Genomic DNA, 19,179 nt, shown 5'->3' with positions numbered 1-19,179 from the left:
AGTTGAAATTGCTACAATCTTCACTTTCAGAAGACAAGTGTGTTAGTTTGGTCGCTAATCAGTTACCTTTTAGACTAAGAGAAATGTTGCTGGCAGCAAAATGCAAAACTTTGAATTCGGCTGCAGACATTATAAGAAGGCATGAAATTTTGTGGGCTGGACAGAAAAACTCAGGACAAAGAATGACAGAAGAAAGAAGAGGTGAAGTGAGAGGAGCCAGGCAGAATGAAGGGAGATATGCTGTGAGGAATGTAGAAGTCAAAAGAAACGCTAGATTTTTTTATGGGCAAAATAGAATAACTCCACTGGGAAATAATGCAAGTGTAACTTCTAACGTTGGAACAGCGCCATTTCCTTACCAAGGGCGATTTCCACAGCAAGCTCGTTTCTCGCCGACACCTCGAAGAAATGAATACTTTGAGAGAAGACAGGAAGATCAAACTAGAAATAGTTTAGCAAATAGGGAAGGAAAGGAAATTTCTAGAAATGTACCGGTTAATGGCCAAGGTTTTAATAACTCTACCGCAAACCGTACTAGTTCAAAAAACTAGTAATGGAAGAGTCACGTGATTTTTCTCGGATAGTGACTGATAAAATAAGAACCGAAAATAGAACTGATAACGGACAGACGATAGTAAATCGAAAGTGTCTTTACAGTGATGTAGTGAAAAATAGTAAAAATAACCCCGAGAAAGAAATGAATAACATATTAGTTGTGAAAGCTGAAGTTCATGAGCCTCCATTGAGGGAGAAGTTAGTAACTAAAGTAGGCGAGTTGAAAACATTTTTGGAGGAAGTTAACAATAAGGAATTGTCTCCTAGTGATTTGTGTAGTGAATGTATTCCTAATTTTGAGAAAGTCGGGAATAGTCTTCGTATTTTACTAAATAAACTGGAAAATGGAAGTAGAAGAAAAAGTTGCACCTCACCAACTATAGTTGACTTCGAATCAAAGAAATCAGTGGTAGATGAAACACTGAATAAGTTTAAGAAAGAAGATAATAAAGTGAGTTTTAGTGCTAATCAGTGCAAGAATAGTATACAAAGAACAGCAGTAGAGAAAGTTGAGAAAAAATGTGTACTTGAAGATTATGAATTGATGGGAGACAGTCAGTTAGTGCGATTTGCGAACGTTGTGTTAAACAGATCAGTGAAATTTAACGGAGAAGGAAGAAGATATGTCGGTTTGTGTGAGAGTGGGTGTAAAGTCGATGACTTGTTACAAAAATTAAGGAAAATAGAGCACAGCATGAAGTTCGATAAAGTGTTAGTTTTAATAGGTACAAATGATGTCTTAAAAAGAGGAAAAATGGAAGATTTTAAGAAATCCTACGTAGAGTTAGTAGACTTATTGGAGAATAAGAGTGAAGAGATTGTTTTGTGTACGGTTCCTCCTGTGCCTGCCATCGCGAATGATAGCAGTTATGATCATTGGAAAAAACTTACATTCTTTAACAGAGTGATTAAAGAGTTGGGAAAAAGAGAAAAAGTTCAAGTGCTCAGCCTAGAGAGTTTGTTTTTGAAAGATAACGGAGAAATTAACTTAGATAAATATGAGAAGACGATGGGAAATGGTTATAATTATCGACAAGACTTTGTGCATTGGAATGAACTAGCAATGAGAGAATTTGTAATGCTTTTTGAAAAGAGTTTATTACAAGTGTGTGAAATTGACGTGAGGTGGTATGAAGATTTAGTGGATGAAGATAGTGCATTTAATGAAGAAATTTTGAATAGTTCGGCTAACAGAAGAAAGATTAAACATTCAGTCTGCGTGAAAGCTAAGGTCAATAAACTTCAAGTGACATGCTTAGTAGACACCGGAAGTATGATTTCCATAATGTCCGAGAAGACATGGAAAAAGGTCACATCTGAAGTGACTAGACCTTCATTAACAAAAGTAGATAATTTAATTTTGATTGACTACACAGGAAAAAATAAATCTAGGGTGCTAGGAAAAACAGTGACTACAATTAACCTAGAAGGAGCTGAATTATTGATGGAGTTTGTAGTGGTTAAAGATCTAAATCTACCAGTGATATTAGGAAGCGATTTTTTGTTTACAATAGAAGGGGTGTTAGACTTTCAAGAAAAGAAGATGTTTTTTAATACAGAAGTTGGAAGAAACGTTATTAAGTTTTTACCCACACAGTATGAAGAGGAAGAATGTGAAAAGGAAGCCAATGTGAGTCGCGTACAAGTGGAGACAGATGATTGTTTGAAATATACTGAGAGAGCTGAAGTGTTGCTAACTACGAAAGTTAAAGACCAAAGAGATGCTACAGTGAATGATTTGCGTGAACGAATACAATTTTCTGAAGAATTAACTAGTAAACAAAAGATGAAGTTATTGGATGCGTTGTCTCCTCTAATAGATGTTTTTTCTGATAGACCGGGCACTTGTAATAAGTTTACATATGACATCAAGTTAATAGACGATGAACCAGTTGTGGGAAAATTCTATACTGTACCTTTTGCATTGAAAAATGAAGTGAGAGGACAAATTGAGCAGTGGCAGAAAGATGATATTGTAGAATTGGGTCACTCACCATATTTAAATCCACTTTTGGTAGTACCTAAGCCTCGAAGTGATGAAAAAAGAGTTGTGGTAGATTTTCGTGCAACCAATCAAAAGATAAGACTAGAACAAAACAGAGTAGTTAAATTAGATGAGATTTTGTTAAATTTCAATGGAAAGACGTATTTTACCTCTCTTGATCTGTCGGCAGGTTATTTTCAAATACCACTTACAGAAAATAGTAAGGCATGCACAGCATTTATTTTTGAGGGGAAAATGTACCAATTTAGGAAATTACCTTTTGGAATTACGACAGGCGTTTCTGCCTTTACTAGTGCTTTGAACCATGTTTTGGGAAATGTGTCAGAATTTTGTATAATATATGTTGACGATTTATTAATTTTTGATAGTACTTTTGAAGATCATGTAAAACATTTGCAAATTGTATTGAAAAAATTGCACGAAGCTGGAATGACAGTTAAGTTAAGAAAAACAGAATTTTGTAAGAAGGAAGTTATGTTCTTAGGACACCTTATATCTGGTTCTGGTGTGAGGGCCAATCCTGAAAAAGTAAAAAGCATTTTAGAATTGCAAGAACCTAGAAACAAAAAGGAGATACAGAAGTTACTGGGAAGTTTCACATGGTTGAAGAGATTTGTACCTAATTTTTCCAATATTATAGCTCCTATAGCTGATTTGTTGCATAAAAATAAGAAATGGCAATGGGGAGCCATAGAACAAGCAAGTTTCGATAAAATGAAAGAGGTAATTGCTAATGAAACCATGTTATGTCACCCCAACTTTAACAAAAAATTCTATATTAGTTGTGATGCATCTTCAGTCGCTATTGGCGGTTATTTGTTTCAAATGGAGGGTGAATGTAAGAAGGTGATACACTATGTAAGTAGAAAATTGACTAAAGCTGAACAAAATTACAGCATTACTGAATTAGAATGTCTAGCAGTGTTATTTTGCATAAAGAAATTTGAAATGTATATATCAGGTCTGGAGTTTGAGGTTTTAACTGATCACAAAGCACTACAATGGCTGAATTCCGCTAAACACTGGAATCTGCGATTGTGTAGATGGTCGTTAGAATTAGGAAAACACAAATTTAAAGTAACTTATGTTAGCGGAGTGGAAAATAATTTATCTGATTTATTGTCAAGAAACCACCCGGAATTTGAAATAGAGAAAGTGTTTGTTAACACAATTGGTAACTTGAAACTTGAAAATTTACCTTTTTCTAAGGAACAATTAAAACAGGCGCAACGAGAAGATGAGAGATTGAGTGAAATCATTAGTATTTTGGAAAATGTAGAGGGAAATGTTATGAGATCAAGAATAATAAATGTAAACAAATTTTATAAACTAGTGGAGGGTGTTCTGTTGACTAGAAATTACCATTTTCTGGAAAATTGGAGATTGTGTTTGCCAAAAATTTTTGTAGCGGATGTGATTAAGGTTTATCATGATCAATGTGGACATTTTGGTGTTGATAAAGTAGTAAATAGACTGATAAAATCATTTGTTTGGAGAGGGATGAGAAAGGATGTGAGAAATTGGATAAATGACTGTGTTATTTGTGCTAAAACTAAACCAGATAAACACCCTGTTAAAGCCAAATTGGGTATGCATGTCATTAATACCGTAAGGGAGCAAGTATTTGTAGATTTGCAAGGCCAGTTGCCTACTGGGCCTCGTAGAGAGAAATTTTTGTTAACAGTGTTGGATGGGTTTTCTAGGTATTTAGTTGCTTACGCTATACCAAACGCTACTACAGAAAAAGTTCTGGATAAGCTGGTTAATTGTTACTTTGTTCATTTGGGTATACCGAAAAGATTGATTTGCGATAGAGGGTCTTGTTTTATTAGTAAACAGTTCAAACAGAAAATGAAAGAGTTTGGTGTTGAGATATATTACTGTAGCAGTTATCATCCTAAAACCAATTTAGTAGAACGTGCTCACCAGGAGATTAACCGACTCATGAGAATATATTGTGAAGACATGCATAAAGATTGGCCGTTGTATGTTAGTAAAATTGTTAACTTGTTGAATTATTCCATAAATGAAACTTTAGGAGAAGCTCCTGTCTCAGTACATTTAAATGAACAGGTTGATGGAAATTTGAAAGCTACATTTGGAATCGAAAATGAAATTAATGTCAACTGGAGTAATAAACTAAAAATGGTGAAAGTCAAAACTTGTGAAAAAAGACAGAAATTTGTAGATAAACATGCTGAAAAAGAAGTAGGTAGAACTGAAATTGTAGAAGGTGATTTAGTATTTTTGAAGACTCATAAGCATAGTTCATTAATTAATAAAAAGATTGCTAAATATTTTGACTTGTTTAGAGGGCCTTATTATTGTATGAAACAAACTAGAAATGGAGTTTTTGATCTATTGGATTGTGATACTGAGGAGTTGGTAAGTGACCAACATGTCGAAAACCTTAAGTTATGGAGATGTTCAAGGGAAAAGAAAATTGAGTACTGTAAAAAATTGAATGTTACAATGTAATAGGCTAGGTTTTGAAAACCGAAAAAATACTTTTAATTTGGATTTAGAAGGTACTAAGTTTTAGAGCTTTCAATGAGAATTCGAAGAATATTTAGTAATTAGTTGATTAGAAAAGAAAAGTGTAGTGTAGTTGCTTGTATAAATGTTAATATGTTTAAAGTTTAATTTTTAGGATAAGAATGTTAGGTTTTTTTTTAAGTGTAATGAAAGGAAGGGTGTTGTAGAGTTATTGTATGTAAAAAAAAAAAAGATAATTTTATATTTTAGATAAAAATTGGAATATAGGTTCCTATGTATTTGTTATATTATTGGTGTATTTAGAGAAAAGTGTTTCATAAGAACTTGATATATTATTATGTATTAATTCTTATTAGGTAAACAATGTACTACTTCAAAGGATAAAGGATGGTGGAAAATAAGGGATTTACCTAATATTGTATAATCTCTTGTACTTTTATATTAACTCTTGTACTTTTATATTTTGTGCTGTATAAAATAAATGTCAAATTCAAATATAAATTTTGCCAACACAATGTGGTGATAGGGAATGATGATGCGTGTGTAGTGATTATACGAGGAGTGTTCAAAAAGTGAATAACCAACCGAGGAAGTCAAGTGACCAAAGTAAATAGAACTGATCATTTAGGACCAACCTCCAGAAATAAAAATTCCTCATTTGACTCGAAATTTTTATTTTTGCCCAGGGAGGGGCAGATTGTGACCGATTACTTTGGGTCACGTAAAATAACGCACACGTAGGACGAAAGGGTGATTTGAAGGAACAGGAATAGTGCTTAGGAAGAGTGTTGGATTACAGTGAACGTGTTTTGCATAGTGGCGCAATAGAAGCTGTCGCTAGGCAGTTAAGAGCTTGAATGCTATTGGCATAACATTGCATAGTGTGATTATGCAAAGACCAATCACAGACTTAGAGTTGCAATGGGGTGAGTGGTGCAAAATGAACGAGAACAGTGCGGTTGGTAACAGAAAAGGAGTAACATTAACTTTCTCGGCGCGGAAAGATTTCCTCGGTTAGGAGTAGTGCCGTCGGACTTCGCGTTGCGAGTTTCCCGCGATTGCTAAAACTTTATACGAGCGTCGCGTTATAATCACACATCACATTCTCTGGCACAAGTACAGCATTAGAAAAAAAGTTGATATCACGGTTTTGTAAAATGTAGTGACTATTGGATTTTAATGTGTGTTTTTTCCAATACAAGGTAAAATTAGATATCAGTGGTTTATTTCTTGTTTCACAAATTAGCTAACTTAAGACTTACGAGTGACTGGTCGGTCTGGTACCATAAACCCAGAGCTCGCAAGCCGAAGCAGGGTACTATATTCAAAGCAGAAGTAAAATCAGAAAACAAGTAAGTAACAAAGAAAAAAGAAAACGGTTGAAGGTTCAATTTTATTGCAGGAAGATGAGAATAGGAATTTAAGACCTGTCTTCTTCTATTCTAAACGAATGAAAGAAGCTGATAAAATTAAAACCATATATCAGGTAGAATTGGAGTATTTAATGTTAGCTTTAGATAGATTTGATCCTTATTTGAGATGCCAACCATTTCTATTGCAAATAGATAATATGAGTGTTGCATGGATGATAAAAAGAGCATCCAAATACCCAAAATATGCTAGATATTTAGAAAAGCTATCCATGTATAAGTTTCAAATAGAGCATATACCGACCACAAGTAATAAGTTAGCAGATACCTTATCTAGAATGTTTGATGGTAAGGAGTTTAATACTGAAGAACTAGATGCAACTGAATTAGATGGTATTAACTTGAGCATGTGGGCTCATCCCTTATTGTCAGTATCCATATCTGATGAACAACTAAAATATAAAAAGCTAAAAGAAATCATTGATAAATTGAAAGCGAATGAAATAGTACAGCATTACAAATTAGTAAAGAATGTCTTGTTCTATAGAACTAAATCAAATACTATGCCATATAGAATTGTTGTTCGTGAACATTTGCGTAGATCTGTAATTACTTACTTTCATAGTAATGTCATACAAGGTGCTCACATGGGTTGGTTGTAGACACTATAGAAAATACAAAAATCTAACTTGGGTAAGGATGGCTAAAGATGTTAAAGATATGGTACAAGCCTGTGATGTTTGTCAACAAAGTAGAAGTAGAAATGTTGCAGTGGTAAATACATTGTCATCTGAAATTATTTCTGCTACATGCCAAAAATATCATATTGATTGTGTCGGTCCAATGGTGCCATCAAAAGGATTTAAATTTATATTAGTTGTAGTCTGTGCATTTTCAAAATTTGTTATCTATGAACCATTAAAGATGTTGTCATCAAAGGTCATTGTACAGAAACTTTATAATATATTCTTGACGCATGGATTTCCGAGGGAGATCACTTCTGATAATGCCTCATATTTTGTTTCGCATTTCTTTGAATCATTCTTGTTTAATTTGGGCATTAAACATACAACGATAAGTGCTTACAATAGTCAGGCAAATATGGCTGAAAAATATATATCAAACTTAAAGTATAGCTTGAGAGCCTTGTTTGCTAAAGATCAAACCAAATGGGTAAATGCATTAAAAGAAATACAATATTCACATAATTCATGTATCAGTTATGCCAAAAAATTTACACCTGCCCAGCTTTTTCTTGGTAGAGATTTAAGCGATATGTTATGCATTAGATGGCAATTAAAAGATGAAAATGAAGATATTTCTGATGATGAACAAAAAGAGAGGTTGTACCAGGCATTTCAAAACTTAAAGAAAGCTTGGAAAAAGAGGGAGGAACTTTATAAGAGGAAATTTAGTCCTGGAAATTTTGCTGTAGTTGACAAAGTAATGGTGCAAAACCAAGTTATATCAAAAAAAGTTGAGAATATAACACGTAAATTATATTATAAATATACAGGGCCATATGAAATTGTGAAATTTTTAACTAATGTGTCCGTCTTAGTAAAACATTGCTCAGAACAAAATAAGTTTAAGAGAGTGCATGTCTCGAAGATAAAGAAGTTTTACGAAATGCCTGTTACTCTTCCATCCAGTAATAATATCAATAGCAATTCATTACCAGAGTAAGAGACCTAGAAAAATCAATTTGATTTTTTTTTGTTTGTTTTCATGTCTGTTACAATGTCTGTTGTTTTTGTTACGTATATCAAAAAAAATATATTCTAATGTTGTTGAAATGGGAATTTTAAATGTTATGTACATACGTATGAAGGTATTGTTTCTTGGTATTTTTGTATATTACAGGTTTCGTTTGGAATGAAAAAGATCGATCAAATGTCAACTATTAATTAATAAATGAACCTGAGGACCGAAAGTACCAGGACACAAATGATTTGTGGATTTGAATGTATGGTGTTTTGTAAGTACCATATGTTTCTTTGCGGGCGATGAAATGCTTCTTATGTGTATTTAAAGGGGGAGAGGGAATTTTGTAACGCTATTCCTCGCTCGCAAAGGAACATAAGTCAGATTGTGTGCAATTCGATATTCATTTGTTTCCCTTGTTCGAAGAAGTAATACGTCACCAATCATGTGACTATGGAAAGGGAGGGCTCTCGTGTGGCTTGCGGAGCTCTCTCTCTCTCTCTCTCTCTCTCTTACTCTTACTCTGGCAGCGGTTGGGGTTACATGTCGTAGCTCTACCTTGGACTGGTAGAATCGGTTAGCTGAAGTTATCATCTGTGTACTGGTAGTATAATTATAATAGATTTAAGTTTAATTTAAGAATTATATTATTTCATTTAGTTAATTAGTTTCATTTGTGCACTATTTAGTTATTCGATGTTTAATACTACCATTACGCAGATGGTCATTTCAGATTTGGCCGATACTTACTAGTCTTCTTTATTTTGTATCCAATTAGATTGACCATTTCCCCATCCAAAAATGCTGACTAATATATTATATACGGAACAATAATATCGAATATTGAACACAATCTAAGTCCGGTACATCTATTTGGCCTTGTATGAAATGGGTTGGTTGTATTTGTAATTTAAATTAATGTAAATCGGACATGTGTATATTATACTAAATTTGTTATTGGAAGATTTCTATTGTTGACATTACTGCTGTTACATATGACCAATTTCTAGTAATTATTTCATCAATAAATTGTTAAATTTACCTTTTAATTTTTGAACTTCCCACAAAGGCCTCTGAGTCGGGTGAATCGTTCAATAAGCAAGGTAGTCAAATTGTCAGCCATTAGTATATATAATTGTAGAGGACTAATGACATAATTCCAAATCTAAATTATATGTGAAAATACTAGGGTGGTGACACCTACACAGTAAGACAAGAGAAGCAACTTTATCATTATTAATTACATGGCCTCTCCGACGTAGTAGTGGCAAAGCCTTTGCATTGGGATCAAAGGGGTTCCGGATTCGATACCCCCTTAAGGCATACAGTTGTTCGGATTCCTCTAAAATCTGTAGAACCAGTCCGAATTAGCCTATTTGCACTTAAAGTGGACTTTAAAACAACAACGCAAACTTTATACATTACGGTAAATCTGTACTGCGTTAAGAACGACAACAATAACCTCAGTGGGAATCGAACCTTCAACACCCTGGTTACAAAGCACCAAAGTCAGCCATCCTTTTTTGGATTTAAGGTTTCTAGTTGTGCTTCAAGGCTAATCGGAATGGTAACGCACTTTTCAAACAAATCAATTTTAATGTGCAATTTGCCAAAAATAGGAATCGAACCCGTAACCTCTTGAATACAAAACACCAGTGTCAGCCATCTTGATATGCTTTTCGAATATCTGTTCGTGCATAGAGACTAATCGGGACTGGTAGTACACATTTATAAAAAAATCGATATTATTAAGCAATTTGCCAACATTTGGAATCTAACCTGAGATCTTGATTACAGCATTAACACCAATTTCGAATTTAGTTGTGCTTCTTAATTTCCTCTTTGTGAATAAAATATAATCAGGACTTCATTCAAAAGAATATTTTAATATCCAATTCTTGCCGACATTGGAATCAATACCGGAACCGCTTGATTAAAACACCAGCTTTACCCAATTTTTTTTTTAAAAAAAAAAATTTATTTGCGCACCGTTCACAACCGTAACCTTTCATCCGCACGCGACACGCAGCAGTCATAATACGGTTTAGGAACAGATGGTCTAATCGGGACCTACAAGTGGGGACAAAAAGAATTACCCCATTTGACTACGTACGGAATAGAACCGGAATCTCTACTATAAGGCAACAACATTAACCACCAACCCAAATCGATTTTCGAACAGGTTTTGTCATGTCCTTGTATGTTTCACGTTGGATGCGTACGCATATCCTCCACGCACACACACACAGAAACACACGCGCACACGCATACGCATACACACACACAAGCAACGTTTTGTATAGCATACACCAAGAAACAAGATCACGGGCCAATTAACTCCTCCTATTCCACATAATCACGGGTCTCTTCGCCGGTCATCTTCAAGGTCAACAGGCACGTCACATTTCTGCTGAGTCATCGTTATATCCGCTCATCCACGGATGTCGTCAAGGTCAGAGGATGTAACATAACAACGGATGTGTCAGATTTCTGCTGCATCAGGGGGATATATTCAGGCACTCCTACTAAGTTTAAATGAATTTAAGGTTGTTAAGGCAGTGATATGGATTCTGCCAAAGATATATAGGAAGATGACATATCTTTCACCCTGTGTCTAAAACGTTCGTTGAATGGTCCGATATATCAACGGCAACATGAGCCATGTGTGCGCGCATGCACATGATGGCTATTCAGAGACATGTGAAGAAGCGCCACCTAACGTACATTGACCGTGGTCGTCAGGGTAAACCCGCTGCGGTCAGTCGAACGTAGTCAGTATCACCACAAATAAGGGTATCTGTGGTATCGCAGTGCAATGGAGCAACGAGTGAACATCAAGTTTTGCTTCAAATTAGGAGAAACTGCGACGGAGACGAGACGCATAAAAATGTTGTTGAAAGTGAACGGGACGGAAGCCTTGAAGAAAAAATGTGTTTACGACTAGTTCAAACCCTTTCAAGACGGGAAGGAAACTACTGAGGATGAGCCACCTTCGGGTCAGCCGTCGACATGAAGAACCCCAGAAACGAACGAGCGAGTGTGACACATGATAGCACGATATCGGCGAATGACTCTATGATTGATGGCGGAGGAATTGGGTATTATCAAGGACACGGACTTGGTGGCAATCCAAGAACGTGTGACAGTGGGTCTGTGATCGATTCCTAAAGAGCCCTCTCCTGACAGTTTCCAGAATCTTTATAAACATTGCCAAAGGTTGTGGCAGATAGAGATTATTTTGAAGTCCAATTAAGTTAATCTGTTTGTGTATTTGTTTCATTTGCTTTCTGAAACCATTCACCGATTTTTTAGACACAGAGTGCATACAGCAATAATGAATATGGATAATGCATAGTAAAGGGTGATTCAAATAGCACGCCGGTTTTAATATATCAGAATACGAACTTTATTTTGGAAAAATACATGTACACTTCTATTAAAATAAAGTGGCACACATTTCCACTGCTCAACCGTATAAAATGTTCCACTTTATGTGAACAGGAGTGTACCAAGAACAGTGTAGGGAGTTGCGTTGATTCTCTGAAGAAAACACAATCACAATTGCACACGCTGATTCTTTTAAGATATCTATATTCTACCTGTAAAGCACTAACTACATTGAAGAATAACTGAAAAGCAATTCTGATCACATCAGACGACAATTGTTCTTGGTAATGTCCAGCTGCATGTCACTGCGATTCGCGCCATGTTGCTTCTCTCTCACTCACCGTTCTCTCTGCTTGGCGCCCACGCCAACAGCTGATACATGGACTACATACGCCATCTCTTGACAACAAAAGTAATTTAACCCACATCATCAAAACCAAATAATGAAAACAAGAATAAATGAAACACATTCCTATACATATTCCCCCCTCTTGATTGGATAAATTCCAATCAACAGATTTGCTAATTCAATTGTCATTAGGTAAGGGAACCAATTTGTTCACTGGTCTTTTAATAAAACCAGTTTTTGATCTAATATTTGCCACACGCACTGCACCGTCTTTACCAAGAAACGTCTCTTCCACTACTGCTATCTTCCATGTAATTGGAGGTGCGTTGTCTTCTTTGACCAGAACCACCATGCCTGGTTGAAGATTTTCTGTTGAAGCCGTCCATTTACGACGCTGTTGCAGTTCGTGGAGATAATCCTTCGACCATGTCTTCCAAAAATGTTGTTGTAATTGCTGAATGTGTTGCCATCTAGAAAGACTGTTTTGGGGCAAGTTAGTTAAATCAGGCTCAGGTATGGACATGGGAGGTGACCCTATAAGAAAGTGACCAGGTGTTAAGTAAAAGGTGTCACTGGGATTATCAGATATTGAGGTCAGGGGTCGGGAATTGAGGCATGCTTCAATTTGCGTTAACAATGTTGTAAGCTCTTCGTATGTCAAAGTAGCATTTCCCACTATCCTCTTAAAGTGATATTTCATAGACTTTATAGCGGCTTCGCACAATCCTGCAAAGTGGGGCGCGTTAGCTGGAATGAAGTGCCAGTTGATTCCATCTTTTATTGCAAAATCTTCAAGTCCACCTTTCAGCTGTTCTGCTTTGAAGAGTTGACTGAGCTCTCTCAGTTCTCTATTAGCTCCAACAAAATTAGTCCCGTTGTCACTGTATATGTTTTGACATTCTCCTCTTCTAGAAACAAATCTGCGTAGAGCAGCGATAAATGCCTCTGATGTTAAGGAAATAACTGCTTCAATATGCACTGCTTTTGTAGCCATGCACACAAATATAGCTACATATCCCTTGGTAGTGATTCTGCTTCTTCTGTTTGTTCTTATGATGCAAGGACCAGCATAATCTACTGCTGTATTTAAAAATGGACGTGATGGTGTGACTCTTGGGCTTGGTAATTGTCCCATGAGTTGATGTGACGCCTTGGCTTGCAACTTAAAACATAGTAAGCATTTATGCAAGACAGATCTTACTGTTTGTCTGATATGTGGAATCCAGTATTCCTGTCTTAAAGAGCTTATCAGCAATTGAGGCCCTGCATGTAAGAAACGACGATGTTCTGATTCAATTATGAGTTGCGTCAGATGATGTTTGGTAGGCAAAATTAATTGATATTTGCTCTCATATGGCAATTCTGAATTTTCGAGTCTCCCACCAACTCGTAACAGGTAACAGCTGTCTGTCATCAATAAATGGATGAAGATCCTTGATAGGACTATTTTTTGATACTTGTTTTCCTTCTTCTAAGTCATGAATTTCTTGTGGAAATGAAATGCGTTGCACAATTAAGATACATTTCATCAGTACTGCACGTAATTCAACATAATTTTGAATTTGAATTTGAATTTAAAATTTTGGGAGCGTCAGCACTTAGGCTATTTTTCTCCCGTCACATTATACGGGGACCAGCCCCTTATCGTTACAAATAGCAACTCTATCGTTGCAGAACTAAAATCATAAAATATTAAAATGTTCTGACTTTCGTTAAAAGCTGAGGCTGTAAAGGGGCACTCAGCACACATAAGGACAAAATAACAGGACAATACAAACAAAATTATACTGGCCATGGGGCCAGTCGCCAGAGCCTCGTTAGTCATTAGTCCAGGGTGCACTACGTGGAAGTGAGGTTGACTTTTGGGCGCCTACGTGGAAGGTACCCCTTACACCCCGTAATTCAACATAAGAAAATCTTCCTGTTCTCTTCGAAGTAGGATTCTTAACATTGTAAATGAATCTGTAGCATGTTGCTACTACACGAAGCAATCTCTGTAATGTGGAAAATCTCAGCATGAAATCTGATTCTGTTCCATGTATCTTGCTAAACATTGATGTAACAATCTTCCTTTGTTCTGTTATGCATTCTTCAAGTTCGCTATTTTCCATAACATGTAATGGCCAAGTATCTTCTTTTAACCATGTAGGTCCATTCCACCAAATTTCCGAATCCTTGAGGGCTCTTGGATCTACTCCCCTTGTTATCAAATCTGCTGGATTGCACTTAGATGTGACATGATGCCATTGGTTAATCACAGAAAGTTCCTGGATCTGTGCAACACGGTTACCTACGAAGGTTTTCCATCGAGTGGGGGACGCTGTTAGCCACCCAAGTACTATTTTAGAATCTGTCCAAAAATATGTACTGTCAATTGGAATTCTCAAAATTGGTGTTGTTTTCTTAATTAGTTTAGCTAATAGAAGAGCACCGCACAATTCTAGTCATGGCAAAGTAACATTTTTTATTGGCGCTACTCTTGACTTTGCGCACAGTAATTTAACATTGATTCTTCCTGACTCATCTCTTGATCTGATATAAATGCAACAACCATAAGCTCCTTCTGCTGCGTCGCAGAATCCATGTATCTGAATGTCATTTGTCTTTTCTGTTGTCAGTACAAATCTCTCTATTTGGATGTGAATTATATCTGGTAGTTGTTGATACAAATTTGTCCATTGGTTTCTTAAATCTGAATCTAATTGTTCATCCCACTCCAAACTCCAGAGTTTCTGCAAAAACATCTTGTATAAAATGACAGTTGGAGCTAACAATTGACACAACTTGTCGTTTGGTTATGTTCGTTAATGGTGAACAAAAGTCTCCACCTCTCGCTACTTTGCACGAAATTAAAAATTTGTCTGTAGATGGTTGCCAGATAAGACCTAATGTGTTTATTTCTGCTTCATTATTGAACTGAAATGGTAAATGAACTTCTCTGTGTTCTTCTGGTACTGCTTGCACCAATTCCTCATAATTGGAGCACCATTTGCGTAAAATGAATCCACCTCGTTTCAAGAGTTCATTCAGTTCAGACTGTAATTTGAGCATAGTTTCAATGTCATCACCTCCTGATGCTACGTTGTCGCAATAAAAATCCCTTAATATGCTGGATGCATTGGGAAAGTTTTCGTTTTCCTGTCTTGCAAGCATATCTAATGCTGCAACAGCTTGGTACGGCGATGAGGTTAAGCCATAAGTTACAGTTAATAATTCATAAGTTTGTATTTCTTCGTTTGGTGTTTTTCTCCACAATATTCTTTGATATTTAGTGTCCTCAAGATGGACTCTAATGTTGCGAAACATCTGTGCTATATCTGCTGTAAAAACTATCTTGTGCGTTCTGAACCTCAGTACAATAGAGTATAGATCTTCTTGGATTGTAGGCCCTGTCATTAGAACATCATTAATGGATAGTCCACTGTCTGTTTTCGATGATCCATCAAATACAACTCTCACAGGTGTTGTAGTACTTTCTCTAATAATAGCATGATGCGGTAGGTAATATGACTCCTTGTTTTCTTCATCAGTAGTTTTAATTTGCTTCATGTGGCCTAATGATTCATAATTGTCCATGAATTCAAAATAGTTCTGCCTGAGTGTTGGCTGTGCTGTTAATCTTCTTTCCAACTGATGAAATCTTTTGCCTGCTTGTTGAAACGAATTCCCTAATTCAGTATTTTTTGGTTTGAATGGTAGCCTAACCATAAATCTACCATCCTTCTGCCTGATGGTTGTTTCTTGAAATTGCATTTCACAATCCATTTCTTCTTTGCTCTTGGTCTTTGTGAATACTTCCTCTAACTCAAAAAACCTCTGTAATTTTAATTGAAGGCTATCTTCAGTACGAACAAAACATGAAGTAACTGTTGTAGGTTCTTCACATTGTTGAGGCATAGCTCCTGCTAAAATGTATCCTAACTCTGTATCTTGAAGTACAGGATAATTTCCTATTCCTGTTCTTCTATCTGAACGTAGTAGCAAGAAAAATAGTTCAGATCCAATCAACAAATCTATGCTGCCTAGCTGATGAAATGAAGGATCAGAAAGCTGAATATTCTTTGGAAGATTCCAAGTCCTGCAATCGATTGCCTGTGTGGGCAAATCGCCTGTGATTTTTGGTAACACAAGACACTTCACTGTTGTTGTATAATTAGATGTTCTAGACTGGATTACAACATCTACACAATGTTTAGTTTCAAGAGACGAATTGTTTATTCCCTGGACTGGAACAACATAGTTTTATTTCTTCAGTCGTAGTTTTTGCACTAATGACGTGGTTACAAAATTTGTCTGACTTCCACTATCTAAGAGAACTCTGCAATAATGAAATTGTCCATTGTTGCCCTTTACCTTCACTAAGGCAGTTGACAATAAAACTTGGGAAGTGTGTCTTTCTTTGACTGTACAATATGAAGATTGAGGTGCTTCATCTCTTGCCACATTGTTGCTTTCTTGAGAAGACACCCTGGAATTCAATTGTTGTCTATTGCTTGTATTGTTACTGACACTCGACAATCTTGGTCTTTCAGATGTGTCCCTATGCAGGAGAGTATTATGTTTCAAATTACCAATTTTGCAATTTCCAAATTTACAAAATGTCACTGAATGTTTTGAAGATAAACAATTAAAACAAAGACCTTTCTTCTTCACAAATTCTTGCTTCTGTTTATAACTTGCCTGTAAGAAAGTCTCACATTGGTACAAAGTATGATTTGCGGAAAAGTACATGCACTGAATGTTAGTGGATGTTGCTAAATACGTGCTGCTTTGTTTCATTAATTTACCTTGTTTATCATGTGATTGAAACTGCTTAGCATTGGTGTCACTATGTGTCGGTTTCATGTTTTCTGAAGCTTGACACCTGCGCTCTACAAATAAAATAATTCTGACAAGGTAGGAAAGTAATCATGCTCTTGTGATAATTCAAATTCCTTACGAGTATTGTGATCCAAATGAGATGTAAAATGTTGTGATAAAATGACTTCATCCAAAGGCACCTCAAGTTTAAGAGCCTTTAAAGTATTCATATTTGAGGTTGCTGTATTTACAAACTGTCTCAATTCATTTGCATCTTCTTTACGCACTGACTTTATGTGTAATAGTTCACTAACATAATGTGATGCAATAAGCCTGGTATTATCATATCTTTCAGTGAGCAAGTTCCATGCTACTGTATAATTTGCATCACTGACTTGCAAGTTTGAAATTAGCTTACTGGCTCATTTAAAGAGGATCGCAAATAATGAAATTTTTGTATTGCTGGTACTGTATTGTTATCATGGACCAACACTTTAAAATTGTCCTTGAATGGAAGCCAGTTTTCATAATTTCCACCAAATGATGGTATGGAAATCTTTGGAAGTCTAAGTTGAGACTGAACTGACGTAACAGAATTAGTACAAAATTGGGCTGATTCATTTGATCATGCCGCATCACTATTCTCTCCATTTGAGACCTAATGCTGTAGTACCTTTCTTCAAATTCTATTCTGTGAACTTCCTCTTCGGTTGCTTCCGATTGAAGTTCTAAACTGGTTTGAACGTCATTGAATTTGTCCCACATCTCAGTCAAGTGACTTAATCTCAGTTTAATTTCCTGAACACTCTGTATATTAATGTCAAATGCATCGACGAATGCTTTCATACGGGTCAATTGCCCCTTGTAGCTTCCTCGCACAACTTTTAAACGTTTAATCTCTGCCTCTGTCATGGTGAAAGGATAACTGATAAGGTTTCACAACAATGCAATTAATGAACGTAATCTAATGTAAAGGAAGGAAAAGGAAATGGTACTAAATGAGCCTGATTACCTGCAAACTTCAGCGCTGCCAATGTTGGACACACAATCGTCTCGCCGGTTGGAAACACAGCTGCACTGCTCGCACGAAGAATCAGCTGATTTCCTTCCCCGCCTTCTGCATATGCTTGCTGCGCAATAAATGTAGTGTCGAGATTCCGGAATGTCCTTTCTGCTACCCGTACGTAATGTTCAGTTTTTCACGTTATATGTACGCTAAGCATTACTGTACATATACACACTTCACGACACTATCCTTGAAGCAACACAAAACTAATGCTATAGCTTATTGTTGTCCCACCGACAATCAAAATGAACGTTATACTTCTCGCGTTTGCATGCACGCACGAATCACTGCCATATTTTGTCTGCTGCAAAATAGCACGAGCTGTCCGTTACTCCAGTGTTGGTTTCGAGATACGAATATACACAACTGGACCACGTAATGTCAATGTAAAACGAGAACACACCGTTGCACGTTTTCTTCACCACACAGTTCACTGTTCACAAAAACAGGTCGAGATAAGACATCCTAGGCTTGGAGGACCATTAAAATGTAGGGAGTTGCGTTGATTCTCTGAAGAAAACACAATCACAAATGCACACGCTGATTCTTTTAAGATATCTATATTCTACCTGTAAAGCACTAACTACATTGAAGAATAACTGAAAAGCAATTCTGATCACATCAGACGATAATTGTTCTTGGTAATGTCCAGCTGCATATCACTGCGATTCGCGCCATGTTGCTTCTCTCTCACTCACCGTTCTCTCTGCTTGGCGCCCACGCCAACAGCTGATACATGGACTACATACGCCATCTCTTGACAACAAAAGTAATTTAACCCACATCATCAAAACCAAATAATGAAAACAAGAATAAATGAAACACATTCCTATACATAAAATAGCACGCCGGTTTTAATATATCAAAATACGAACTTTATTTTGGAAAAATACATGTACACTTCTGTTAAAATAAAGTGGCACACATTTCCACTGCTCAACCGTATAAAATGTTCCACTTTATGTGAACAGGAGTGTACCAAGGACAGAAACATGTTAATCAAAACTTCTCATTTTAGGTATAGAAAATGATATCGTTCATATGCCCCCCTCTACTTTTCTGACACGACAAAAGTCTCTTCGTGAAATTGTTCATCACAGCCTCACAAACTTGCATGTCGATCTCACCGATAACTCGTCGAATTTCATCCTTCAACTCGCCGATGTTTTGGGGTTTATTGACATACACCAAAGACTTAACATAACCCCAAAGGACAAAATCGCAAGGGGTTAAATCACATGACCTTGGGGGTCATTGCTGGTCACCACCAAGCGAGACGTTCCGATCCGGGAACTTCTCATGAAGCAATGCAATTCTTTCGCCGGACGTGTGGACGTGTGTCCTGAAACCATAAATGTTCAATGTCCATTGCATCGAAATGAGGCCACAAAAAATCTCTGATCATTGTACGGTATCGATCTCTATTAATTGTCACTGCTTGCCCTGC

At 36.4% G+C, this 19,179-nt stretch overlaps 2 protein-coding genes across 2 annotated transcripts; both read right to left on the bottom strand.

The window, feature by feature from the left end:
* Positions 1–12,044: 12,044 nt before the first annotated feature.
* LOC145982525 (uncharacterized) lies at positions 12,045–13,001 on the bottom strand. The gene has a single exon (XM_083115976.1). It carries the CDS (start codon positions 12,999–13,001, stop codon positions 12,045–12,047), a length of 957 nt encoding a protein of 318 aa, XP_082972102.1.
* A 1,571-nt stretch (positions 13,002–14,572) lies between these two features.
* On the bottom strand, positions 14,573–15,763 carry LOC145982519 (uncharacterized). The gene has a single exon (XM_083115971.1). It carries the CDS (start codon positions 15,761–15,763, stop codon positions 14,573–14,575), a length of 1,191 nt encoding a protein of 396 aa, XP_082972097.1.
* Between the last annotated feature and the right edge of the window lie 3,416 nt (positions 15,764–19,179).

Source organism: Lepisma saccharinum, chromosome 2 (genome assembly GCF_977018435.1).
Source record: "Lepisma saccharinum chromosome 2, izLepSacc3.1, whole genome shotgun sequence".
Classification (NCBI taxonomy): Eukaryota; Metazoa; Arthropoda; class Insecta; order Zygentoma; family Lepismatidae; genus Lepisma; species Lepisma saccharinum.
This window is presented reverse-complemented; position numbering and strand designations above follow the sequence as displayed.

What these genes read in the sequence shown, in the direction of transcription:
- LOC145982525 (XM_083115976.1), bottom strand. Translation starts at nt 13,001, where the DNA reads ATGGGACAATTACCAAGCCCAAGAGTCACACCATCACGTCCATTTTTA.
- LOC145982519 (XM_083115971.1), bottom strand. Translation starts at nt 15,763, where the DNA reads ATGCCTCAACAATGTGAAGAACCTACAACAGTTACTTCATGTTTTGTT.